Source organism: Poeciliopsis prolifica, unplaced genomic scaffold, assembly GCF_027474105.1.
Source record: "Poeciliopsis prolifica strain line A6 unplaced genomic scaffold, Auburn_PproV2 SCAFFOLD002, whole genome shotgun sequence".
NCBI lineage: Eukaryota > Metazoa > Chordata > Actinopteri > Cyprinodontiformes > Poeciliidae > Poeciliopsis > Poeciliopsis prolifica.
Window position 1 is genome coordinate 15,881,234 of NW_026562377.1, and position 26,672 is coordinate 15,907,905.

The 26,672-nt window shown below is 39.2% G+C and overlaps 1 protein-coding gene across 3 annotated transcripts; it reads left to right on the top strand.

The window, feature by feature from the left end:
* On the top strand, positions 1-26,628 carry si:ch1073-396h14.1 (disintegrin and metalloproteinase domain-containing protein 10). 3 transcript variants are annotated; one of them, XR_008607526.1, is made up of 15 exons: positions 1-261; positions 740-887; positions 1,591-1,709; positions 2,114-2,266; positions 8,610-8,689; positions 9,449-9,568; positions 11,380-11,472; positions 11,710-11,878; positions 17,341-17,504; positions 20,857-21,028; positions 21,109-21,253; positions 21,792-21,975; positions 23,905-24,004; positions 24,069-24,162; positions 24,246-24,318. XR_008607526.1 is itself a non-coding variant. In XM_055053108.1 (15 exons), exons 1-15 carry the CDS (start codon positions 201-203, stop codon positions 25,865-25,867), a joined length of 2,076 nt encoding a protein of 691 aa, XP_054909083.1. In that variant the 5' UTR covers positions 1-200; the 3' UTR covers positions 25,868-26,628. The 3 variants fall into 3 exon arrangements, 2 of the variants coding, with proteins under 2 accessions (XP_054909083.1, XP_054909089.1); XM_055053108.1 differs by lacking the exon at positions 24,069-24,162 and adding an exon at positions 25,721-26,628 and having other exon boundaries at positions 24,246-24,466; XM_055053114.1 differs by lacking the exons at positions 1-261; positions 24,069-24,162 and adding an exon at positions 25,721-26,628 and having other exon boundaries at positions 805-887; positions 2,152-2,266; positions 24,246-24,466.
* The last annotated feature ends 44 nt before the right edge of the window (positions 26,629-26,672 follow it).

The following is a 26,672-nucleotide window of genomic DNA, read 5'->3' on the forward strand; positions in this document are numbered from 1 at the left end:
GCTCATTGCGCCGAGCTCGGCTGCGGCTCGAACCTTCTGATCCGGACGCATTCCGGCGGAGTGAGACCGCAGGTACGAGGCTGTTGCACAAGAGAAGACAGGAGTCAAGGGATGAGACAGAAAGGCAGGGACCAGCTGAAGAGGACGAGAGAAAACGATGCACAAAAGAAAGAAGGCGAAGGCACTTTCTTGAGGACAACATGGCGGCCCAACGCCACTGGCTGATGCTGCTATTGGTCAGCTGCCATGACTGGACCGCAGGTACGAGATTCGTGTGTTTGTCTGAGTGTTGTTGTTGTGTTTTGTTTTTTTACTCCACACTTCATCTCGAATAAGTGAAGTTGTTGCTCGCGTCCGTCTGCCTCCGTTTGTGTCCGCTGTGAAAGCGTGAAATGACTGGTTTTTGCGGCAACTCTTGCTGACTGGCCTCTCCTGGCCCTGGACCTGTCTCAACGTGACCTTGCAGGAATGCAGGAGGATTGGAGAGGTGGGGGGTCATGCAAAACCTGTCAACAGCGCAGTCTGTGCAGCTTAGCTGGGATCCATGGCGTGTCCTAACTTATTGTAAGAATAGGCTACCTCCAATAAGCCATTATAACAACACAAACTATTTTGAAGACGACTCAAATCAAACCTGCCTGGCAGTTTCAAGACTCACATCAATATTGTTTTCCGAAAAAGTTCCCAGCTTGATGATACATGTAAATTCAGATTTTTTATTTTTATTTTTCCCCTCCAGGTGTTGGGACAAGCATCAGTCCTTTTATAAAGCATTATGAAGTCTTATCATATGACAGAGGGGATCTCCACAGGAAGCACTTAAGAGCCAGGAGAGCCACACAGCCTCAGGGATCCACCCTGGATTTGGATTTTACCGCTTTTAATCGGTAAATCTCCATTCAATTTGACTTTATTTGTTGTTTCATCTGGGCTGCACGTTGCTGCGGTCAGCATCGCTTTTGCCTTGCAGAAAGAAGGTCCTTCTGCATGGAGTTTCCATCAGCTCCCCATGCATGCGTCTACTCTCCGGGTAAATGTGTCCCTCCATTCTGGACACACCACCTGCGTGTGCACGGTGGTGTGTCCTGTGTGTCTCAACCCGGAGACCCTGTGGATGGAGACAGAGGGAGAACTTGAGTTTTCAATGGCATCGAGGCACATCCTATACAACAGAATACAGAAAGACTTCACAATTGAAAATCAAGTCAAAAACACTTTCAGTGATTAAGATTAGTGGCTGAAAACTGAATCTGACAGTGAAACCCATTGACATAAACAAAGTTCAAAGTGTCGTTGCAACAGATTCTAGATGTGAGGTGCACATAGGAAACCTCCCCGCTCTGTCTGAAGTTTTTAGATTTTGTACGATGAACCGAGATTTTGAATGACTAAAATGACAACTAACATCCAGGAAAGCAGCTCTGCAGGATCTTGCTCTGAAAAAGAAGCCTCAAAGTACATTTTTTACATCAACAGATGAAAGTGTTATTATTATCCGTTTTTCCCCAGCTGCTAACTGATTTGCATGCTTGGCGTTGCTACAAGGCTTTGACCACATCTGCGAACCTTTTGTGTTTTTGTTGTTATCAGAACGTTCCGCCTGCTCCTGAAGCAGGATTCTGCTGGGTTTTCCGAAGAATTCACGCTGGTCGATGGAAAGGGCCCGACATCAGTCGATCTGTCCCACTTATACTCAGGAACAGTTGAAGGTTAGTCTGATATGAAGCCTGCAAAATGTTTACCTGACCCCAAATACAGGATAGTTCACATGAATGACTTAATTGGTTTTTTAACAGATGTACATATGTGGAGTGGAAAAAAAAGAAAGTAGCAGGAGAAATATTTAAATCACAAATGTTCTTGGTCCTGTGATCAGACCAGAGAGACATTAAAGTCAGAGGCGTTTTTGGACTTTAACACTGCAGTCCTCCTCCACTGAACCTGAACTTCTTTTATTGCTTAGATCTGGTTGGAGAAGTTAAAAATTACTTACTAACATAAAGTACGCAATACATACAAAGTCTTATCTCAACTTTTTGCTTTGTGAAATTAAACTCATTAATTCAGTCTACATGTCTGCCACCTTGTTATCGCCCTTTACTCCATCTTGCAGGCGAGGATGGGTCATCCTGTCACGGCTCTGTATTACAGGGACAGTTTGAGGGAACCATCCACACACAGAGCGGCACTTACCACATAGAGCCTCTGCACAGATATGACAGCCTGACAGATCATCACTCCATAATCTACCACGAGGAGGATTTAGGTAAGGCTGATTTTATTCAAGGAGAAATGGTTTGCAGATGCTTCAGGTTCCAAATGGCTCTGGAGCGTCAGTCACTCAGCAGCCAGGACTGATCAATGTGTATCTGGAGGGAGAATGTGTCCAGACACTTTGCAGATAATGGGAAAGTGTGCAAAGAGAAACTCTTTGCTGCATTAAATGTAATTTATGATCTGCCGCATTCTTTACCGTCTCGTTGAAAAAGAAACAAGCAGACCAAAACACATTTCCCCTCGCTATGCGAGATCGTGTGATGTTGTGGTCTTTTGTGAGATCTTCATCTTGTTTTCTCAGAATCTTATTTGACAAATTGTGTAAAATGGTGAATATTGGTTTAGCTCTTGGTTTAGTGCTTGCATCCTCTAACTCCAGTTCAACTTGCATTACTACAGGTCAATGAACTGGGAAGTGTCAATAGTGCCCGCAGAGGGCTCTGAATGGGCTTTGAGGTTCTCTCCACTTGGATGCTGGCCAAAGAAAAGATAAGCTGTAGAGGTTGGGATTATTGAATGAGGTGGTGGCTATGAGATTTCAGAAGTAGTTATAAAGAGAAAGAAGGGAAAAACATATATAATGTGAGGTGCTAAAACCAGCATGAGAAAAATGACACAAGTAATGCTTCTTCAGCCTTTCACAACCTTAGAGATGGTTCCCAAAACAAACTGAAATGAAATCCAACTTTCAATTGTTCTCGTGATTTATCCGTATGAAAATAATCAGGAATTGCCAAAATGTAAAAGTGCATGTCTGCTTGAACGTGCGTGCGTTTCTTTGGCTGCATGTTTGTGTGACCATAACCTGAGCTCTATGAAAGCATTTTACTGGAAACGCAGGGCGGACTGTGCCAGAACTCCCCCTCCCCTCCCCAATTCCCACATTTGTTCCTCAATCTACTCTGCATCTGCCTTCCTCTCTGCCCGTACCACGACTTCTTCACGCCAGGTGTATTAAAACCTAGCTTTGGTTCGTCGGCGGCGTCCCCTTCCCTGAGACCCAGGCCGGCATATCTGCAGGAAACGGTGAAAGATTGACCATGTGATACTACAGTAGACAATCAAGGCCTCCACAGAGAATGCTTGATTAGGACTTTAGGTGGTGACATAATGTGTGTATTTTTCCTTCCTGCGGTTGTTGTCTGGAGCCCTCGGTTCTGGTTGATGAACTTTTGTTTTTGTTCTCCTGGATGTCATGTGGTTCACTAAATGGCTGCTGGAAAAATATCCTGATACCTGGACAGATTGTTTTAGTGTGGCAAGGCAGTCTTTTTTTTAGATATTTTAGACATTTATTATGACCACAAAGAGTCCTGTTATCAACTCTTGTTAAGAATCCTCTGATATAATGTCTTGAGATTAATTGTGTTGAAAATAGTGAATCTAAAACAAATGAGACTAGAAGTCAAAGATACAAAACCTCTGATTAATCAAATATTATCAATGTTTTGTCACAATATGAAGGAGACGACACCATTGCAGTTTGACCACAGACATTAATGAGCCTTTCTCCTTATGGCGATGCTTATGGTGATGTTACACAAAAAGAATCAAAGATTTGTGTTTCATCAGTGAATTTTTAATTCCTTGCAATTTTTTCTGTTGAACATATACAGAGAGGCTCCACATTTCACTCTGCACTTAAAATCTCAAAGTTGAGCACGGTGGAGTCAGCAGCATACTGAGGGAGTCATTTTTCTGATGGTGGTTCTGCTCTATTGCAAAAATCCGGCTGAAGTGAAAAATAAAGAGGGTTTTCAAAGTCTTCAGCTTCATTTTGAATCTATGCATACGTAGTTGAAACTTTAACACAGTGTGTGATCAAACAGGAAAATGATCCCAAAAAATTGCTTTTCAGTTTCTGTTTCAAACCATAACTATTTGAAAAATGTACAGAACAGCTTTAAAAACGAGCTACATGCCATAAATTTAACTTGTTAAAATAAGTTCTATAGTTTCAAATGAGATAAGAGGTCAAATGTGCCAGAATCCTCTCACTGTTTGGCAATGAGAGGATTACAGCAAATCCACATTTATGCACCAGTTTTGTAAGGAAAACAATTCATTTTATCCTTCATAATTAATTGCTCTTAAAAGTGGCTTAAATAATTTATTAAAACACTAAATGAAATGCGACATGGTGAATAGGCTTGTGAATAGAGCTGTAGCCACGAATCCGTCATCATTAAGCTGCTGCTTTCGCACTTCAAAATAAAACAGATTTTTTTAATATAGCTTGTAAATAAATAAAGCAAGTGATTTTATCCAACTCAACAATAACCTGTCAGTTCTTTATTTTAACAGCTTTGTCAAGACTTTTCACAGTCATACTCCTCAACACCATTTGCTACTGACTGTGCTTGAGAAATGGTTCAGACTTCGCTGCTCTTTCTGTGTTGTAAGAACAAGGATCTTATCAGTGTTTCTGGAGTTTTTCCCGACGTGCTGCCAGACATCGGCAAGACAGGGGAATCACTCTCTGAGAGTTGAAGGACATGCAGACCTGCTATTGAACAAACTGGAAGGCATTACTTTTTAGCTGTGTTTATCAGAAGAAAAAAAAACATTTTCAGACAGAAAACAGCATCTTAGACAGAAGCTTGTTTTCCTACAATTCAAGGTGCTTATGCTGCTAGTAATGAAGTATAGGTGGATCAAATGACGAGCCATTTAAACGGTTATCCAGACTTATTAAATAAACCTCTTTCTCCGACAAGGAAAAGTTTTTGCTTTTTTTTTTTCTTCAGCATTGAATAACCCTTAAATATTGCATAGTAGTGTTAATTCCTGTTTTTTTTTTTTTTTTTTTTTTTTTTGCATTCTTCAGATGCCACAACCAAAGTTGTCTTGAGACTTGAAGCTTCGGCATCAGCTTTCTGCACACGCTGCTCAGCAGCTGTTGCAAACACGACTCCGGAGGCTCAGATGTGGCTATTCCTCATATAGCAGAAATCCTTTTTTCTTTTGTATTTCAAAGAAACAAATGAACTCCTTAATTAATCTCAGATTAGCATCTGCGGTCGGCCAGGCCAGGTTTGGACAAGCTTTCCTGCTTTTCAGAGATCAAATATCTGATTTATTTGAAAATATTTGGCTTCACAAGACAGAAAGATTGAATTCCTGATGCATGGAAAAGGGAGGCATGCTGACTAAAAGGGAATATGAAACTGGACATGAGGAAAGATCTGGAAGCAATTCTATGTCAACACCCAGCGTTTAGCCCCCTCCCCCACTCAGGCCATACATAAACCTTATGATGAGGTTTGTGATTGGCTGAGGGACTTCAGGAGGATGGCGTGATTCAGTCATGTGTTGCCTTGTCTTTTGCTGAATGAAACGGGCCGGGAAGACTGAACTGACTCTACAAACTCTTTGCATTAAACCTTAAAGCTTCTTCAAGTCTGATTTGTTCTAGCTTGAATGCATTTAATACCGTTACACTTAAATGATAAATATCCTCTAACTTGCTGCACGCGTGGATTCCTCTCAGACCTTGAACGTATCCCTGATAAACTCTGTTGCAAAATCATTTGACTTCTTGCACTTTTGTGTAATCTTTCTCCGGGACATGTCTCTTCAGACTCCAGTCTTATCACGGTTGCATCAATTTTAAATGAAACAAGTCTCTACGGTATTGCAAATGGCAGACAACAGTTTGTTAATAAAATACAAGCAGTAGTGCATCTCCACAGTGAGCTCTGTCAGAACTGCCGCTTTAGTCTGCCGTGATGATTTCATAATGCTGGAGTTCAGTTTTTGAATGTCTGAGAATGTGGGGGTCAAGGTATCTTCTCCCTAAAGGTCTCACCTTTAATTGCCCTTATTGTATCAGTTCTGTACATTAACCTTTGACTTTTTTAAGTACGCATCCTCTGTTCTAACATGTAGTGGGGATTTATTAGCTAGTTATCCATGATGCTAAATCTCAAAAGTAATCTTAGCTTGAGAAGTAAACTGGTCAAAATAAGTTATATATCCATAAAATCGATATTACAAAAATTACATTTTTGAATTCACTCATTTGCTTCAAATTCAATTTCTCAATGTTAACTAATCGTTGCACATTAGCAGCATGGCAGACGAAGAGACCTTTAGCCACTTCCCTCTCCTTCAGCAGCTGTCCTGGCAGCTGACATCAAAACAGTAGGTCTGGGTTTATCAAAGAAGATACTTTGTGACCTCTGGTCAAAGAAAAATGAAACCAAACGGATGTTGGTTGATCTTGGATGCTGGCTCAGTGTTTTATTTGCTGGCACGGCAAACAAAGTGAATAACATCTACAGTTTATTCACGGCCAGGCATCTTAAAGGCAAACATGTGAATGAGAAATTGAAAAAGTTCAGTAAAACTCCAGCTTCACCGTCACTAAAACAAGCACATTGCTTATAACTCTGCATCTCTTTTTATTTAACTTTGCTTTTTTATAAGGGTGAGGGAGGGAATTTAAATGTGGCATTAGGTAGCGGACCTAAGATTTACAACCACTCAGAGTGAAAAGAAATCTGTCTTGGCTACGGCTCTTAGGACGTTTTGGACTGTGTTGAGGCTACTCGCGACCTTCAGTTTGCCTTTCATGCACACAGACTGTAAGAAGAAGCTGGTTGTAGATAAAATACCATCCATCCTCTGCTGTTGTTAAGCCAAGAGAGGAAGTATTGGAAAGTATTAAAGAAGATTTTTTCTTTTCCCCAATAAAACTCTTAGTTGCTTCTGTAGAATCTCAAGTGATTTTGAGGCTGAATGAAAAGGGGGATCTCTCCAGCGAAGCATTTTTGAAGGTCACCTGCTAGCTGCAAATACAAGCAAAGTTTTTCTTTTTCAGCGCTGTACCTCATGTGACCCTGCTATCTGCTTTCTGGCTCAATAAGCTTGAAATTTCATTCTTCTGGACACTGAGGGTAAAAAAAAAGTTTTAAATGTTCTCTCAAAGCAATTTTGACCTTTAGTGAGACACATATTCCATATCATTCAACTGAAATATAAATCTGTTAAAGGAGAAAATAAATATGTATTGACAGAAGAGGCAATAATCGAGCGTTCACGTCTTCAAAGTACTCATTAAAGCCCATTTTTAATTAGTTTTAGCATTAAGTTTGTGTGCTTTGAGTCTGACAGCATCCTCCATATTGCCATGGTGAAATTTGCTCACTCTACTTTGCAAAGGCTCTCCTAATCTATCAGATTAGAAGGACATTTTTCTTCGCTGTTCTCCTCAAGTGACCCCATAGAGTTTGTGTTGAATGTAGTTCTAGTTTGGCTCCGTCAGTCCAAAGCTTTGGTTTTAACTCACTGTGATGCTTAGAATTAAAACTTATTATATCTTCAGTTTCCTTTGCACAAAATGTAACTTTTCCTGTCAAAGTGTAGTTGTATTTAGGACTTTTATGATCTTGGATGACGAGAACTTCAGTGATATCTGAAGAAAGAGTAACCCCAGACTATGACACTGTCACCGCCACACTTTATGGTGTTTTGTTAGATGACGATTCATCCTTCCGCAAGGATTTTGGATATTTTAAGCAGGCTTGGACACATTCTTTAAAATCCTGCTTCTTGTTACTTTTAATAAGTAAAACACAATCGGTATTCCCTGCAGTTGCATCAGTTTTGTTTTTGTTCTCTTGGCAGCTTCATTGACCAGTTTCCATTATGCTTTTTGGTTAGTTTTAGAAAAAAAAAACATTCAGTTTCTTTAATGACATTGTTTTTGTAAGTATTTACTGAAAATCTCCTTTTCTGTATTTCTGGTGGTTTAGTATGTAGCACTGCTGCCTTGCAGCCAGATGATCCTGAGTTTTAATCCTGGGTTTTTCTGCTCAGACTTTGTATTTTCTCTCTGGTTACTCCTACAGTCTAAAAGCACTACTTGGTTCCTTTAAATATTTTAACCCACTGTACCTAAACTTGTCTTTGAGCACTGTGTGTTGTGAATAAATGGTCTGATATAAAATTGAATATAAACCATGTTAACATAATACTAAACTGAAAGTAAAGATGCTGAAAAGCTGACAGAAATTGAAAATATGTACAGTATATTTTAATACAAATAAGTTTGTAGCTGTGAAAGACATTATCACATTGTGTATCTAAGGTCTTATTTATTACTTTGTTTTTTTTTCTTCACAAAATTAACAGTTTTAGCTGAACTAATGTCTTGCTGGTTCTCTGCTCATGTTTTTGTCATGGTTTGTGAACTCTAACTCAAATCCAGGGTTTTACTCCAGGCTGTTTACCGTTCTGGCATATTTGTGAGAAGAATGAGGAGAGGAAATATTTCCAAATGTGTGCAATTTTGTGTGCAACTTTAAACATCTGTGTTTTGTTTCGTCCAGTTCTTCCACATGCGATGTCCCGCTCCGATGGTTTCTGCAGTTCAGATCATCTTAACGCCCTCGCTGGAAACGTCAACCAGGTACAAAGTGGATCTCTGTTTCATCACTGACGAGAGCTCCTTCTTCAATGCTATTAATAAACAAAGAAAAGATCAACTCATTGATGAGTAATGGAGGAAATTCATTTTCGTGTCAGATTCACCGTTTGCACTGGATTTATGCACACATCCATTCATTCGGTCACATTTATTACCCTCGTTGAGTCATCAAGAACAAAATGTGGGCAGTAGCTGCAGCAGGATGTTGTGACAGAATCACAATAGCGTGTGAGACACAAAACAGAAACCTTGCTCCTTGCAGGCAACCTTGACTATGTTGCAAGACGATGAAAACAACTCCAAAAACATCTGCCACATGTATTAGGCAAATATTCCCCTTGGGTTCACTCCTAATCATTAACCTTTGACCAACATGGGAGGGGGGGCCTCGACGTCCATTGTGAAAAGTGGATGTTGAGACTTTGCTGTGGATCCATTTTTAACTACATGCCTGCTGAGGAAGATCATTTCCCCTGTTTGATTATGAAATGTCCTGAGCAGATGTTTTTTTTTTCTTGATTACACTCCAAGAGGTGTTCCTGCTGCACATACTGACGCTGTCAGTATTTATCTTAGAACAGGCTGAGGTTTTTGATTTGTTTTGATCTGAAGAGTAGTCTGGGCTTTTGGCTTCAGAAAAGTGTTTCTATTACTTGAGTCTAAACAGAAACCAAAACTGCATCATCTTACAATGTCTAAATCTTCCCACAATGTCTGTCTTCCTTTTTTTCCCCACACGAGGCACCACTGAGCCGTTCGAGGAGAAAGGTTGACAGCTTGAAGACCAGCTGCCTGCTCCACCTCCACGCCGACCACTTCTACTACAAGAAGTTCAAGTCTGTTGAAGCTGTTGTGGCTCAGGTCAAATTTCTTAATATCACGCTTTGAAAGGCAGTGCTCCATTTTTAGATATGCAGCGGTTCGACACGTGGTCAAAAGATCACAACCTGAAAAGACTTCCCATGTTTTTGTAGAATTAAACAGAGCTCACAAAATGAAACTGGATGCTTTTATTGTTTTGTGAGAGGAAATATTGTAGGACTCACAATAATAGGACTTCAAATAGGAGTGCAGTTTGGTGCTCCTACTTGAAGTCTATAAATTTGCAACCTTGGATTGGTCCAATAAAATTCACATAATCTGTTCCCTAATGCTACAATCTCTTGAACATTTGGTTTTTCAGTTAAACCAATTGGAAAAATATGATACCAGATAAAGGATTTTTAAATTCTTCTTATATATTTTAAAGAAAACTCATTATAAAAAGGAAAAACAATGCATATTTTTGCACTTCCATTTAGGTCTCTTCTGCTTCTTCAAACAGTCAAAGGGTGTAAAAACCTCTCAGCCATTTTTTGGCAAAATGTTGATTTTTGTTAAACCTCTGAAGTATAACGTCACAAATCAGCAGGCACTGCCCCTCACCCAGCAACCCAAACAAAGCTCCAGCTCATTTATGGCTTCTGGAAAAGACAAGCGTTTTGTTCTTGACTTCCAAACACTTGTTGCATTCTTGTTTGGTATGCAGAAGGCTCCACTTCTGCTTTTCAAAGAAGCGCATTTGTTTGCATCTGTGTTCACGTAGGTGTAAGCACTAAGCACTGCGGGGTCAGCGCAACCCAACTCAATGTGTAACCCAAAAAAAAAAAAAAAAAAAAAAATATATATATATATATATATATATATATATATATATATATATATATATATATATATATATATATATATATATATATATATATATATATATCTTTATATTTATATTTAGGATAAGAACCACCTGCGATGGGTGAGAAGGGAAATTTTTTTTTATTGAAAAAATATTTATTGCCAAAATATGGTATTTTCTTAATTAAGCTAAAATTAGACAAAGCTTGCAATAATGACTTTAAAGTTATATGTTTCGGGGGAAATCTACACCACACCGATGTTAAAGTGAATGTTTTTGCATCTTTAAGCCGAGAATGAGGGACATTAAGTTTTTTACTGATGATCTGAACCACAAAAGTCCAGTTGGAGTTACTTCACAGACTGACATTAAGTTTTCTGTCTGAACAAAATCATGTTTTGCTTAAAATGTTTTATGGAACCAGTAAAGAGTCTCACCTTTTACATATTTGCACAGAATGATAATTGCAGACATGTATTCCTATTTAAATTTTAATCTGAATCAGGGTCATTCTCTTGATGCCCAAACAGTTTGTCAAATACATCATTTTTGATACAGTGCGTTGCAGTGAAAGCAGTCAGTGAGTGAGTCAGGTGTCTGCTGTTTTCTGTGGTCAGACTGAAGAAACTACCTGCACAACATTCAATATAAACCAAAAAAGGAAAAAATGTATCTTGAAGTCACTGTAGATCAATGACTGGCTTAAATCTTTCTGTGCACATATTACCATGCAATACTAGAGAATTGAATAATTATATAATTCCCTAAATACTTCATGTGCATGAAGTACATTAGTGAGTTTGGCTAGTAGCAGTTAGCATATTGCTATTAGCATGTCATTAAAGTTTTCCCATTCACAACTGGAATATTGTTGTGGTAGTTTTGGTATCAGTCAATACCTAATTATTCAAATTCAAGGGTGTAATAAACCACTTTTCATTCAGTTTTGGATCTAAAATCAAGAGGAAGGCTTATTGTTGATTGGTTGACTTGTTTTCTGCAGGTTGCCTCTTATATGTGGGCCGTGAACGACATCTACGACAAGGTTGACTTTGATGGAATCAGGCTGATCAACTTTAAAGTCAAATCCCTCAGCGTAAGTTGGAAAGTTTTCTGCAATTTTGCAGGATTAGAACTCCAAAGAAATACTTTAACATGATTTAATGACACATACGTTTCTAATTCTAACATGTCAAAGTTATTTATGATGCATATTTAAATTTCATTACAGCACGAGAGTCATTTTGAGAGACATTCTCTCAGAAGTGTTTCCAGTGATTGGTAGTTCTTGTCCTTCCCTGTACAATGGATTTTACTGTCTTTGCCTCTGCAGGTGATGATGACGGCGAATAAGACGGATCCTCTGCATCCTCTGTTTATCGGACCGGAGAAACTGTTGAGTCTTTTCTCTGAGAAAAACTGGGGAAACTTCTGCCTGGCCTACATGCTCACTAACCGAGACTACAGCGGAGTGCTGGGGCTCGCCTGGGAGGGCAAGACCGGTAAGCTGCAAAAGTAGCACAAGGAGTCAGAAACTGCCTGAAGCTGTCAAACTGAAACACTAAAGATAACATTTATATTTTGGTTGTATTATGTGGATGTGGATCTTTTAGTTATGAACAGTGATTAATTGCTGTTACTTTTATACTGTTGTTTATATTAGGGTTGTTTTCATCCCAGTGACAATATTGATTAAACTATTTCAAGAAGGATGTTTCCTGATCAACTGTCTAAATAAAACATTAACTTGTTGCCAGATTTTATGTATTTTTGAGAAACTATTTGTAGTTCATAATATTTTAAAATGCCCCAGACAATAACATAGGATCCTCCCTCATGACACATGAGGGAGGATGTGTCATGACGGACAAGTTTAACATTATATTAAACTTAAAAAGACAACACCTAAACCGCTCTCAGTCCGGGGCAACGACTCAGCATAAAAGCATCTATAATTAGATTTTAAGAAGTTTAATCACGGTTTATTATGGGTTTGAGAAGAGACACACAAAACCACAGATGCACTTGCATGACATTAGTTCCCGAACACGATGTTCTGGAGATTTATGCACTTAAAAGTAAGCGTTCTGTGGAAACGTGTGCTCCGTTTATTCGAGAGGTCAAAACTGACATACACTTATGCAAGTTCATTAACAAGTTTGTTTAGGAAATGTTGTTAATGACAAATTCCTTTAGCTTTTTCTGCAGGTGTTCAGCTCTGAAGCAGCCATAGAAAAAAGGATGGATTAAATATATTGTATATCCCTTGTGTTTTTGATAACATAAAATACTGTGGCAAGACCTCAAGCCAGAGCAAACAGAAATGTGAGACAAAAATGAGACACTGGATTTTAAGCTTAATAAAGTGTATCATATTTTTCTGTTGTGCTTCTCTGTGGGAATCTCAGTGTGAGTCTGTGCAGCTCTCTAAAATAACATCACTGTCTTTTACTTACAGGCTTATCTCAGAAAATAGTCATGGGTTTTTCTTCTAACATTTGGCATCAATCACTTACTTGAAACTGAAATCATCAATGCACTTATGTCTGAAACAAATCTTTTACTTCATTTGGAAAAGTTTCAGTGTGAAGTTAACAAGGCCAGGAAACTACAGCATATTTGTTTCTCTGTGGCAAAACACACATCGCATTTAAATCCTGCTACTGGAGAGGTTTTCACTCAAAAACCACCAGACACCACGCGAGGGGAGCCGACAATTAGCACTCCTGCTGTGATTTGCATGAAAACCATTTAGCCGTTTGTGTTTCCTTCCGCAGAAATTTCTCAATGACTTTCAGTTATTTGTTAAAGTTAGATTTTGTTTTCTTAGAGTTAAAACCAGAGTCAGTAAAGGTCAGCTAAAATAAGGCAAACAGTTTTCCTGTGCAGCGTTGACATCATGTCCCAGTTCTCCAAATGTACCTGCAAAGAGCTCAAAGAGTTCAGGAACCCAAACACGTAAAGTGAACAAAAACAAGTATGAAGCAATCCCAGTAACATCAGCCAGCTCTGCAGAGGGGACTATGCGTGTGTGTGTGTGTGTGTGTGTGTGTGTGTGTGTGTGTGTGTGTGTGTGTGTGTGTGTGTGTGTGTGGTGTTATTTCAGTGCAGAAGGAAGTTGTTTTGGTTGGAGCTCCTTCCTCCTTGTCTTTCACTGTCTTTATCTCACATGCAGCTTTCCATTGGTCAAACAGGGGGGCGTGAAAGCAGCAGACCCCCACAGGGACATGTGACCATGGATCAGCAAACCTCTGTTACACACACACACACACACACACACACACACACACACACACACACACACACACGATTGTCATATGGAGCTTCTAGGCCTCTTACTGAGGATCGATGGCTGCATTCCACAGTGCAGTTGCTATGGAGATGTCTCACATGGTGGCCGCACACACACACACACACACACACACACACACACACACACACACACACACACACACACACACACACACACACACACACACACACACACACACACACACACACACACAGTGAACGTGTTTCTTGAAGTGTTGTGACTTGTCAACCTCAAATGAGTGGATTAAGTCTGACATGCAGAAACCAATACGCCCACAGTCTGGTTCATTAAAGTCTGGAATAAAAATAAAAGGTCAAACCACAGGACCATAAATTCAAAGATCCCGAAGTCCACAGAAGTTTTCCACCGAATACGGTTTACCTTGAGATCCTGGTCACTGTAAGTCGTTCAGTGCACTGCAAAGATAGAAAAAAAATAAATGCAAAAACAGAAAACTCGAAGCCCATTTGGACAGGTTGAGCACACTTTGGTTCCACTTCGCTCTCACTGAAGGCATTTTTAATACAACTATATAAAAATAATTGTTGGGAAGCTTATATAAATTCATTGTTTTTACAAGAGAAGAAGACCAGGTTGAATTGGAAAAAATCTGTCCAAACCAGTACAGCAGAAATGCAGTTTGACTGCCTGACACTGTAGCATGCATGTCAGATAAATATAAGGAAAAATTACATTCTAAATTCATGATTCAGTACTGAGGCTGCTGTTTTACCTTCAGTCTTTCTATGTATCTGATGCTGTACCATATGTAATGTGATCCCCAGCTAAGAAAATTTATTCATACGCACACAAACATCGCTCCAAATTAAGAAACTGCTTCAGAAATCTGCCACTCTTTGTAATTTGGGACCAATGCAGATCAACATGCATGTTTAACCTTGATACTATTTTTGAGTGTTTACAGAGTGAGTGAGAAGCTTTGTATTCAGTTTCCTGTTCACACATGTACTGCACAGCAGGAGTTTTTTCTTGTCATGTGCATTTTAACGATCTAAAGAACTCCATAATGTACAGGAAGCAAGATATGACATAAAAACTGTGCGGTGGTTTCGCATACATTTGTTTACGGCCTGTTGAGAATGGCGGGCGTCTCTGAAAATAGCTGGTCAAGTGTTTGTTTTCAGCACACTTTGTCCGATCCTGCACACGCGGCAACAATAGACCTCCGTTCCTTAGTGAGTTTCCGATGCTTGTGTTTCCAACTTTCAATTAGTTTTAGCAGTCCAAGCTATGTGGTTATGATTTGAAAAATTTCTTGTACGTAATCTTGCTGTTAAGTAATCCTTAACAGCATCTTTTAGTACCCAAATGTAGAGACAGAGTAGTTAGTGTCAGGTTTCCTCTGTTTAACATCAGCAGCTTAGCCTAATTTCATTTCCCCGGTCACTTTGGGACATCTCACCAAAACCTCCTTCCTGGCATCATTAGGGATCATTGGTGAGCCAAATGTTGGACCTAATAGAAGCCAAGGCCACTGATTCACTTGTCCCAATGGTCCCTCATTAACAGGATTGTACTGGCTTCAATTTATAAGTTTGTTTTTTCCAGCAATGTTCAGAACTACAGAAGCCTTTTGGATGAGAGGTTAAATGTCCCAAGAAACACGAGAAAAGGTTCAGATGCCTTCTGCTAATGCACTGGTGGAGAGTCCAGCCTGAACTAACCTACTTTTTGTGGCGTATTACGAAATGAAATCATGATTTGTTTGTGGTTCAGTTATTGCAACATTCAAACACACAAAGAGAAAAGTTTCAAGTTGAGCAAGACCTGTGATGCATTCCAGACGGATTAGGTATTTTGCTTTAAACGCTGGAAAGGTCAAATTAGCTTAACAAGAGGGCAATTTAAATCCTTTTTAATTATTTTGCCATGAAAAGGTCAACGGACTGCAGAAACAAAGGAGGGCTGTGATGGGAAGCCACCAGCGCAGTTACATTATTTACAGTGACTTCCAGAGCAGAGCTGAGGTTTTCAAAATACGTTACGTTATCAGTAAGAGGTTTTGCTTTGTCTGTTTTATTGTCAACCGTTTTATTTATGGACTCCAACTTCCTCCACATGTATCTGAGGAAGCACTGCCATTGTTTGCACAAATTAAAAACCATTTGAGTGTAAACTGTTTTATGTTTAGCCACCTCTGCTCAAGTGATGCATGTTCTCAACTGATAAGTGAGCAGAAAGTCCAAGTGAGGCAGCTGACTGACTGTTTACCATCAGAGCTAATAATAGGGAGCTGAGATCTTGGCTCTTCTCTGTGACAAAGACAGAGAAGAGGATGAAAAAATACTGCAGCCCCTCTCTGCCAGAGCTGCCAAAACCCACAGTATCTGCATCCAGAAGCCTCTTTCTAAGAATCCCAGTTCTTCGAATGCTCCATCTGGGGGTTGTTTTAAGGTCAAAAGTGGGATTTAAGTGAAACACGCAGAGATTTCTCTCTAAATGTGACCAAAGGAGTCTCTCATGGACGCTTGGCTCTTGATGGGAAAGTAATAAAGCACTGTCTTGTTCTGTTACGGTCCCAAAGCTCAACTGTTTCAGCACGACTTTTCGCCAAGAGAAGTTCTTGTTGTCGACCTCTTCCACATCATAAATGGTAATCGTATTTATACGACATGCGATAAAAATTGAGCAGGTTATCGTTTTTTAACCTCTAATTGTTTTTCTGTTTCTTCCTGAAGGTCATTCTTCTTTCCACTATGCAACTAAATAACATGCTGGTAAAATAAAATGATCCATACACCTGCAGCTTGTTCACACAGTAACACCTGGTGAACTCAGTTTCCTTTAAATACCTAAACACACACCTCATCATCATATGGACTGTAAACCACATTACGTAAGCGGTCTTATGCAAAGCTCACGTCACTTCTGCTGTGACCTCTGACCTGAAGCCCACACAGGAGCTAACATAAATGGTCATCTCATAATAAAAGACACATTTCTTTAGATTTCCGTCAACCCACTGGAATAAAATCCCACAATTTGATGTATTTTGTGGGTCTTAGAAACATCCAATCTGACAGTGAGCTGGTCAGATAGAGATTGATTGATTGCATGACTGAGGGGGTCTGTTGCTGAGCATGTAATAGCTGGCATTTTGACAATAATGTCATGAGCCATTCCATGTGAATTTATCCAGCTGTTTGTAATAGGGAGGGCTTTTGAAGCCGTTGCATAACTCGAATAGAAAGAGGATGAGTGGGGGCAAAATGGGTCTGCATGTTTTAATGTACTGAGTGGTAGCCCAAACATGGTGCCTGGAAGGATTTTAACACAAGTCTTGTTGGATTAGGGTATTTCCAGTAGCAAAGAAATAAACACTTATCCAACAACTTCGCACCCTAAAGCGATTCTTTGCTGCGTCTTTTCTGAATTTTAGTTCTACCTTAGAGTTTGCACTATCTGTATATGTATGACTCTGCATATAGGTCTGCTCAAAACCTGAAAAACACAAGATGTAGCTCTTTATTGTGCCTTTTATCTGCTTAAAAAACCTGGGTTTTTTTTTTTAACATTAATTATTATATTCTGTATTTTCTTCAACCTAGAAGTAAATCTGGACCAATGTTTTACTAGAGGCCCTCAATATAAACACACATTATGTCTCTGGTTCTCCTTTTTCTATATTAGGTAACTGGGGAGGAATATGCTCCAAGTATACTGCCCTGCGTAATGGCGGTAAGGCCACCCTGAACACGGGACTGGTCACGATTCAGAACTACGGACAGTTCCTGCCTTCTCGACAGGTCCAGCTCACCTTTGCTCATGAACTGGGTCACAGCCTGGGATCTCCGGTCAGTCCTCCCATCTCCTGTTACATCCATCATCTACACCAGCCCAATACTCTGATACTTGGGCATTGAGTCTATTTGTTCATTGAGAATTTACCAACATAAATTATAATAATAACCAGGTGATTACACTCAATGCTTGACTCCACCTGTCTTGCAACTTACTGACTTGTTAGCCAGGTTTAGCATCAATTTATAATCTTGTAATTGTGCTGCTACTGGTAAATATTGTGATGTTAAAATCAAGGTTATGTTCTTCTTTCCGCTCATTCTCATCTCAGTTTCCTACACTCACCTTTCATATTTTGAGCAATGTCATCTGTGACCATTGTGAGCATTTGCTGCTGTTTTGTCCAACCACGTAAAGCACAAGTAGATAATGCTTGGAATATATTAGCCAGAAATAATGCCACTAACGTGAAGATTGCACACATAATATCGCAATGATGATCGATGTACTTGCCGTGTTTTGTGCAGCCTAGGTTTATGTTCTGCTGTAGAACTTATCTTTTAAAACAGCAGGTTTTACCTAAGTAAGTGAAGTGACTTTATTTTTAAAAGCCTGATTAGTTTATCAGCACTTTAGGTTTATACTTGAAACATTTTAAAATTTTAGCAAATACAAAACCGACTTACCGACTTTTGCTACAGATATGAAATTTATTTTTTAAATATTGTCACCTTCATGATTGACTTTTCTCAATTTGCAAATATTTTTTCAAAAATAGTCAGTTTATTAGATGTTCTTAATCTTTTCTTATTGAAAGGATAACAAAATTTATCTTAAGAAGCTTTTAAAATCCCTTAATTTAGTGTTTTCCTTTAATTCTACTTATCTACTTTCATGGCTCATTATTTAATAGGTTTTTTTTTCATCCCCACACTTTATGTGTCGCCTGTTTTTCTTTCTAGAGCTTTCCTTCCCGTCACCCCCCATTTTACATTATTAATGTGGCAACAATGCTCATTTAATATTAGATAAGATGTAATTATATGTCTCCCATTGGAGCTTTAGATCTTCAATCTGTAGAAAATCTGCAGGTGAAAAGAAAACAAATATTTGTTATCCATCCCTTTTCCTTAACTTTCACTACCAAACATGCCTAAATGGGTCTGTGGTGAATGGGAGTAAAAATCTGACACAAAGCTCTACTTGAAGCTGTGGGTTGTGTAATTAACACTAGTCATTCCTCTGATTAGACTCAAAGTAAATGTTTTCATTAAACACTCGTTAGTATTTGCGGCGCACTTGAACAAATTGTACCCGACCTGTTTACCAGAATAGACTTCGGAGACTTTGGCCTTTATTGATTGGCTTGTCTGAAAGGGACACCAGATGACTTTTATGTCTCCTACATACACTGATTATTAAATCCGTTTAATAATCATGGTGAAAATGACGCATTCACTCTTTGCTAAAGTAAAAGCTGATTGCGCATAAATGTTCTGCCTCACACACCATCAACACAGCAAATTAAAACCCTTAATCTTTCCATCTGTTTATCAAACGCAGATAAAAATAGCATTCAGGAGATTTAAAACCGTTTTGCCAGGAGGGAATCACTGGGATCCTGATAAAACATTTTAAATATCTAGATTTTAAATATATACTACTACTATTTTTATTTATGTATTTTTTTTGGTGGACCTCTGGTTTTAACTGTACTCAGACCCAGGAAACAGGAAGTGATGGCTTGTAAATTATTATTAACTCAAAGTGAAGTAAAGATAAAATATTATATATTTTTGAAATACTTATTTCCTTCAATGATTTTTTTTTCATTCTGACTAAATAAATTGTCATACTTTACTGCTATCAAAAAAGGACAAGTTCATCTTGAGACATTTTGCAAATCGTTTCTGCTATTTGTGGAGGGCACAGTATGCTTGTTATGATTCATAAGTGTATTTTTATAGGTCTACTGGATTAAAAAAAATCTAATTTCTGTTTTAGTTGACTATTTTTATTCTTTAAAGCCCTATTATTCAATAACGAATGTAACGATTGGGTCAGGGAGCACCCACTGATTCAATGGTCATTAGGCAACATTTTGGCACAGATCTCATGAATAAAACACAGAATTACAGAGCAAAATCTGAAACCAACAAAATGAGAAAAAAGACATACTGAAAACTTTCTACATTTTTCTACATTCAACATAAAAATGACATTTAATACGTTAAAATAATTGTGAATTTCCAAAGATTTGACCATGAACTCTTTAGGGAACATACTGACATAGAGTATGTCTATATCAGATGTATGTCTCGTACAAACATAGATCTATGTGTATTAGATGTATGTTTTACATCTAATACCTTTAACATCAGAGAGTCTAAGAGTTACAAACATGTAGAAAACCCTGAATTACATAAATGTCATCTGTCTTGTGTTTTTCACCAACAACTATTTCGATGTCAAACATTTGTGGAAAAAGACGTATAGAGGCTGTAAAGATATGTAAAGCCAGTCATACTGTAGAAGAAATCCAATAACATTGATTAGACATTTTTATTAGAATGTGGTATTTCTAACAGCTTAACAGAATTTTCCCAAGTCCATAAAAATGTTGTTTTCAATTATGTTTCACACTGAGCTGAAGTTCTGTGAAAATCTAAGTTAGAACCACACAGTGCAGTAAAATTGTGATTTAGGTGGTATTCTTGAACCATATAATGGGAAATAATCTAGAAACAATAAGAAACAAAACAAAGGAACTATTTTAAGGAAAAAGCACAAACATCTTTAGTGCTGCACCACCCTCTTATTAACCAGAGATTTAGACTCTGACAGTCGCAGAGGAGGTCATTAAAGTGCCACTTATAACATCCATCACAGTAATCAGAAGCAGATTCAACAAAATCCACATCAATTCTTGTTCTCTCAGCATGTGTCCGTGTTTATTTTAAATACTTGGATGTCTTTACGAACCCGCCTAGATTTGATGCGCAAGAGAGGATGGGATTTTTCCAAATGTTTCTAGAAAAGAAACAGGAATCTTCTGTTCTGTGCTTGTTGTTCTGCATGAGGAACATTGCATTCCCTTCTGTTTTCTGTTCAGAAAAGTCATATTTTAATGTGAAATCCTCAGAATATACTTCGAATTTCTGACAACCAAGCAAGTAGTTCAGCTCTCGCCACACGCAGCTGCAAGTATTTTTTCTGACCTTGCAACAATTTTGAGGTCAACAACACAGGGACTTAATTTCCCCATGTGTAATAAAAATGTGGAGCTGCTCAGTTCCAGCTTTGGTTAGATGATTTGTTTTCGCCTGCTGTTTCTGACACGAGCTGATTAAAGAGAGATTTACAACAAGACAGAAAACGGGGTCTGTCATATTGTTTGTGTTTCAGCATGACGAGGGTTCGAACTGCGGCAACCTTGACTCTTCTGGAGGGAAAGGTCGGTACCTGATGTTTCCACAAGCCACAGACGAGGTGCGAGAAAACAATGACAAGTTCTCAGCCTGCAGCGTTAAACATATCAGCAAGATCCTGCACCTGAAGAAAGACAACTGCTTCGTGGGTGAGACACTGATACCATGTTTAAGGCATGGTCAAAATACAGGCTCCAGATTTAATTTCAAGGTCATTTCTTTCCCTCAGTCAGCGATGAGCCCATCTGTGGCAACCACATCCTGGAGAAAGAGGAGGAGTGTGATGTCGGTCACAATGACACAGACCTTTGCTGCTACAGTGCTAAAGAGGCTGCAGGAGTCCAGTGTCGACTCAAGCCTGGTAAAATCTGCAGGTACTTGCTGCTTATCTGCCAGCTCAAACTCTCCGTCGTCCTCTTTAAGTATTACTTACACGTCTATTAATCTTTAAAGCAACTTAATTTTATGATCTTTTTTATATTTTGTCATCCCATGACCCCTTCAGACAGCATGATACTGCCTCTACCATGCTTCACTGCATAGAAGAAGTGTGCTTTGCCTGAAATGTTTTGATAAAATTATATATACATGTAAAAAAGGCAATTATTAGACACATAATACTTGTGTTCAGACAGCTGTGTTGTGCGTCTCTGCAGTTCCTGCAGAGCTATCAGTAATCTACTGCCTTCTTCTGTGATAGCAGAATATATGTTTTCCAAACTATTTTTTATTTTCTATATGAAACTAAAACTTACATTTAGTAATGTGAATTTATATGTTAGAAGTAGGTAACGTACCTCCAGTGTTAATACTGTACTCTTCCAGTTTCAGATTAACGTCATTAGTTAATTAAACGTTAGGTTTTTTTGACGGTGTAAACGTGTGTGAAAATATTTCATTTCCCTCCACCAGTCCGAGTCAGGGCCTGTGCTGCGGTCAGAACTGTGAGTTCAAGCCTTTGGGCCAGATGTGCGACGAGGAGACGGACTGTGTAAAGGAGAGCGTGTGCTCCGGCCTCTCTCCGCTCTGCCCCAAACCAGACCCCAAGGAAAACTTGACCGTCTGCAGCGAGGGCACGCGCGTCTGCCTGAACGGGGTGAGGCTCAGCCACACTTCGAACTGTGACGCCACACACGTTTTCTATTACTCAACAAATCAGGGAGCATTTGAAAGTGTGCAGCAATCCTGCAATGCTGGTCTGCAAAGGCAAATGCTTAACCTTTGGAACTGCAATGGGGGGAAAAATGAGCACATTTTGATGCTTCCAGGCTCTTGAAGGTCGCCCTACGTATGTTAGACTTTAATTTAAACTTATTCTGATTTGGTTATGTTTTGGTTTCAGCTTGTGTTACTTCAGACATTTGCTATTAATTAGATGAAACAAAGCAGCTTTATTTCCAAACAACAGCCTCTTTAACCAGGAAATTACTGGGAAATTACTGAATCCATCTCACCACACCTCCAATTCCTCAAACGTTTCTCCAGCATTCAATACACTTTTCTTTCTTGGGGAATTTGCTCCAGCTGTGATTGTTGCGCCATCCCTCTTGAAATTGTTCTGATTTATCATGACCTGAATCATAAAAAAATGCTTCAGGGAAACATAATTTCTAAAAAAATAAAGGGGGGGGGGAGGGGAAACTAATTTTCGGGTGTTCATTTATGTTTTTTAATAAAAATTGCGTTTGCAATATTCATCTAGATGCGATACATTTTGGTTTATCACCTAATTAGAACCAGATTAGAAACTGAAGCTGAAAGAAACAAACTAGGGAACAGATTGTGGAAAAACATCAACATGGAAGATGAAACCAAAGCAAAAAACGAAACAGAAACGATCCAAACAAAAGCAGATGATTAATTTATATTCATAAAAAACAATCATCAGCAAAGACAAAGACATAAATAAAACAGTTCAAATTCCACTATTTGATCCCCTATGGTGCCATTTTCTCTCTTCCTCTTCCCATTTCGGTCAAATAAAGAAACATTTCTACCCTGATGTACCAAACCACTGGAGTGTAGTTTCTCTTTAGTAATGCAGTTATGATATTCACGTTTTTAATTAATTATTTTGGTTCATTTAGTTTGTGTTTTCTATAGCCATTGTGCTGTATGTGGGTCTGATTGGGTTATTTTGAGCCATTTTGGGACGTCTTCAGCATTTATTTTGAAAGGTTTGGTTGTTGCTAGTGGCCTTTATTTAGCCGTTGTGGGTCAGAGAGAAGGGGAAGACTTGTGGCAAAGGTCATCAGAGGACTTGAAACCTCCATCCATGCGTTGTGCTTTACCCCTGCGCCCATCCTTCCGCATTTTTAAATTTTTCTGTTGATTTTTTTATGATCTCTTTTGCCTGGTTACGATTACAGGGGAAGTAAAAAAAAAAAATCAAAATTTGTAGAATGTATTTTATTTGACAAAGTCTTCAAATCTTTCTTCAAAACAACAATAAAAATAAAGTTCTCATTTCAAACATTTTTTCACCTATTTCTCACAAAAATTATACTGTTAATCATAGATTTCTTTCTAAACTGCTGTGGTGTTCCTAAAAGTATTTTACAGCTCAGACTTAAGCAACGGAGTTTTCAAACAACTTTCAAACAATTTGAAGGTTTCTCTTAGTGTGTTTGCGACTGGTGAACTTGTCAACATGTACCGTCGGGAGTTGATCCTAAGCAGCCGCAAAGTTTGCGACTGCCTCCAGCCGGCTCCGTCACTGTGTATTTGATGTACGATCAACAGAAAACATAAGACAAAAACAGCAAAACAACGACATGGTGGAGGGATGAACTGACAACATCTGGTTCAGTTAACCGGATTCTTTGAAAATGTCAATAAATATTGAACATTTTTTACAATCTGTTCAATGCATGATGGTGAAACCTGAGCTTGAGGTGCTGACCTACTTCAATCGGCGTGAATGCATCAATGCATTAATTGAATGGAAAAACCAGACTGATCGTTTACCGTCCTTACCTTTCGCCACCTGTGCGGAGGAGGTCTGAGTGTGTGCTTCTCCCCGCAGGTCTGCGCTGAGTCTGTGTGCGTGAAGCACGGTCTGCAGCAGTGTGACTGTCCCGGAGTCAGCATGAAGGAGAAATGCCACATGTGCTGCCAGCAGCCCGGTAAACACAGAACCTTGTGTCCTCCAACGCCGAGCAACATGTTTACAGCTCTGTGTCCCAACAGCTCGGACCGTATCAGCTCTTCCAGATGTTACCTCCGTCTGACCTGATGTTTTCTGGGCAATAAATCAAGTTGTGTTCCTAATGGAGCTGTTTTTGTATGGAGATTTGAAACAATACGGACTGGATTTAGATCTTAACTCTGAATGCTACAGCATTTAACGGCCTGTGTATGTTTCAGGTAAGCCGATGACGTGCGCCAGCACCTCCTCCTCTGTGCTGTCCCGTCACTTCCAGACGAAGTTGTTGCCCCTGGTCGGCGGCGCGCCGTGCTCAGGGAACCAAGGATACTGCGACAGATTCCACGTGTGTCGCCTCCTGGATGCGGACGGCCCGATCGCCAGACTCAAGAACTCTTTCCTTCATTTGGATGATTTTGATGATGTGGGGGAGTGGATGAAGGTGATCTCTTATTTATCTTTTTCTTCTTTTCCTTTCCAGACACCAAGCATCTAAACAATAAGCCAAAGAGGTTGAAAACTGACTAGATGTCAGTATAATGACTGAATGTTGTAGAAAGGTTTCAGCGAAAAACTAAATCTAACCAAGTATGTTGGTACAGGTTCCATCGCACATATTTTAAAACATAGTTATTCCACCGGCAGATGTTTTCATGAATGGATACAATCTACCTGTACTTGTAATCAATATTCAATAATTAGCAAGCTTTTTTATCTTCTAGATAGAGTCCGTTTTTCATGAGCAAATACACCAGCAATATACCATCACGGTTTCTTACTTTTTTTTTATTGAGCAACATAATGTAACTGTTGAGGTCACATTTTTGACTGTTTCAATGAAAAATTGAGAAGTGGAGCAAGATTTTACTGAGCAAGACTCTTTTTGTTGTTCTTGCCCACAGTACAGGCACTCCCAGATTAAAGATAGACATCACAGACAGGATGACCGACGTAAACGCACAATTATTCTCAGGGACCGGCTTACCACTTTTAATAATTTGGTGTAGCTGAATATCTTAGCTCTAGTTTTCTGACATTACCTTTAAGTAACAGATTGTCAGCTTTTGTTAAGAGTTTTGCTGGGTCAGATTTGGAAGAAAATGAGCAAATCTTTGTTTATTGTTGCGTCCTGAGCCTGTGTATTTGTGTCGGTTCTGTTGCAGCTGTCGTTAAGGTTTCGTTTTACGCTACAGTGTTGAGAATCAGGAATGCTCATTTAGGCCCTGCAGGGTTTCTGTGACCCGTTTCCCTGGACAGGACCCGTCATTATCAACTCTTGGTGGTGTTTTACCAAGAGTTGCAAGTTTTTAATTGACATGTAATTCCCACTGGTAAAATAAATCGTGTTAAAAAAACAAAACAAACGGTTGTTACATCATACCTATTGTTGTTTAGACCAACAGTTTATATGACAGAAAAGGTACATTTGGCAGATGATAAACATGCACTGCCACATTTTAGCGATGCACCTCTTTCCACCTGCAGAGTGAAAACCTGGGCAAAGTGCAGACATATAGGCAAGACATAAAAGGAGAAAATGGGTGAAATTATATGCATGGCATGAAAGAATAACTGGCCTGTTTTTAAGATTTTAATAGTGACTCGTCCTCTTCTGTAAACACAAGTTGTCTGGAGTTAACTAAATGTGCTTCTTATACTTAAATCTGAACAAATGTCTTTTTTCCCCTCTCTGCAGGCTCATTGGTGGGCCATCCTGATTGCTATCCTGGTTCTGTCTGGAGTGATGGGCTGCGTAGTCTGCCTGTGTGGCAGTCCCTTGAACACTCGTGACCTGGACACACCCACAACTACTCCCACTTCAAGAAATGCCATTGAATTATAATATAAAAATATATTTATTACTCTTGTGTGATGATGAGGGGGAAATTAAAGTATCCGAGCCGCACTTGAATGATGCATTTAGACAGCCTTGTGTTGTGTTGCAATCGGAGGTCTGCAAATGACCTCTGTGGGGGCGAAACACCTGCTCAGCTCCCCTCATGCCGGTTTGTCACCAGATACCTCTGAACGTCACAATGTTTTTGGCTTTGCTTATTCCTGGAGGGGTTGATTCTCAGTAAGGCTCCTGGGATACATGTGCTGTGGAAAATGTTTCCAGCAGCCCTGTGCATGTGCAGGTTTCCTCAAAGGCTGACACACGCTGTGACTCTGAAGTCGCAATGTAAAGGCACCTCAACACTTCAGTGTAAAAATTGAGTGTACCTTCGCTTTGGATTTCAACCAGCTTTCCATCTTAGTGCAAATTAATGAACAGGACGTCAGGAATTTGTGCTTCAAGTTGTGTACGGGGGAAACGGGTGGCTGAGCTGCCTGGTTTATTCTCGTCTGTATTCAGACTTTATTATTTCCTCAAAAGAAATTGAGATTTCATATGAAAAAACAGGAAGCGGAAAAAAACGTTGTGAACTGCAAGCAAATGATGATTCAGTTCTCAGCATTCAATCTAAATTGCTGCATTTGTCTTCAACTCACTTTACTCTGATATCCATCCATCCAGCTACTGTCATCCATGTCCCTTGTGGGGGCAGGAGGAGCACTTTGTGCCTATCCTGATTTCCCAAAATAAAATTAATTCTAACTGAATTCTGGCTTCAATCTTCTGAGATAAAATTCAAAGAAAAATATCA

What these genes read in the sequence shown, in the direction of transcription:
- si:ch1073-396h14.1 (XM_055053108.1), top strand. Translation starts at nt 201, where the DNA reads ATGGCGGCCCAACGCCACTGGCTGATGCTGCTATTGGTCAGCTGCCAT. An exon ending in GTCACAGCCTGGGATCTCCG is followed by an intron (nt 17,505 to 20,856) that starts GTCAGTCCTCCC and finishes TTTGTGTTTCAG; the next exon opens with CATGACGAGGGTTCGAACTG. An exon ending in AAGCCTGGTAAAATCTGCAG is followed by an intron (nt 21,254 to 21,791) that starts GTACTTGCTGCT and finishes TCCCTCCACCAG; the next exon opens with TCCGAGTCAGGGCCTGTGCT.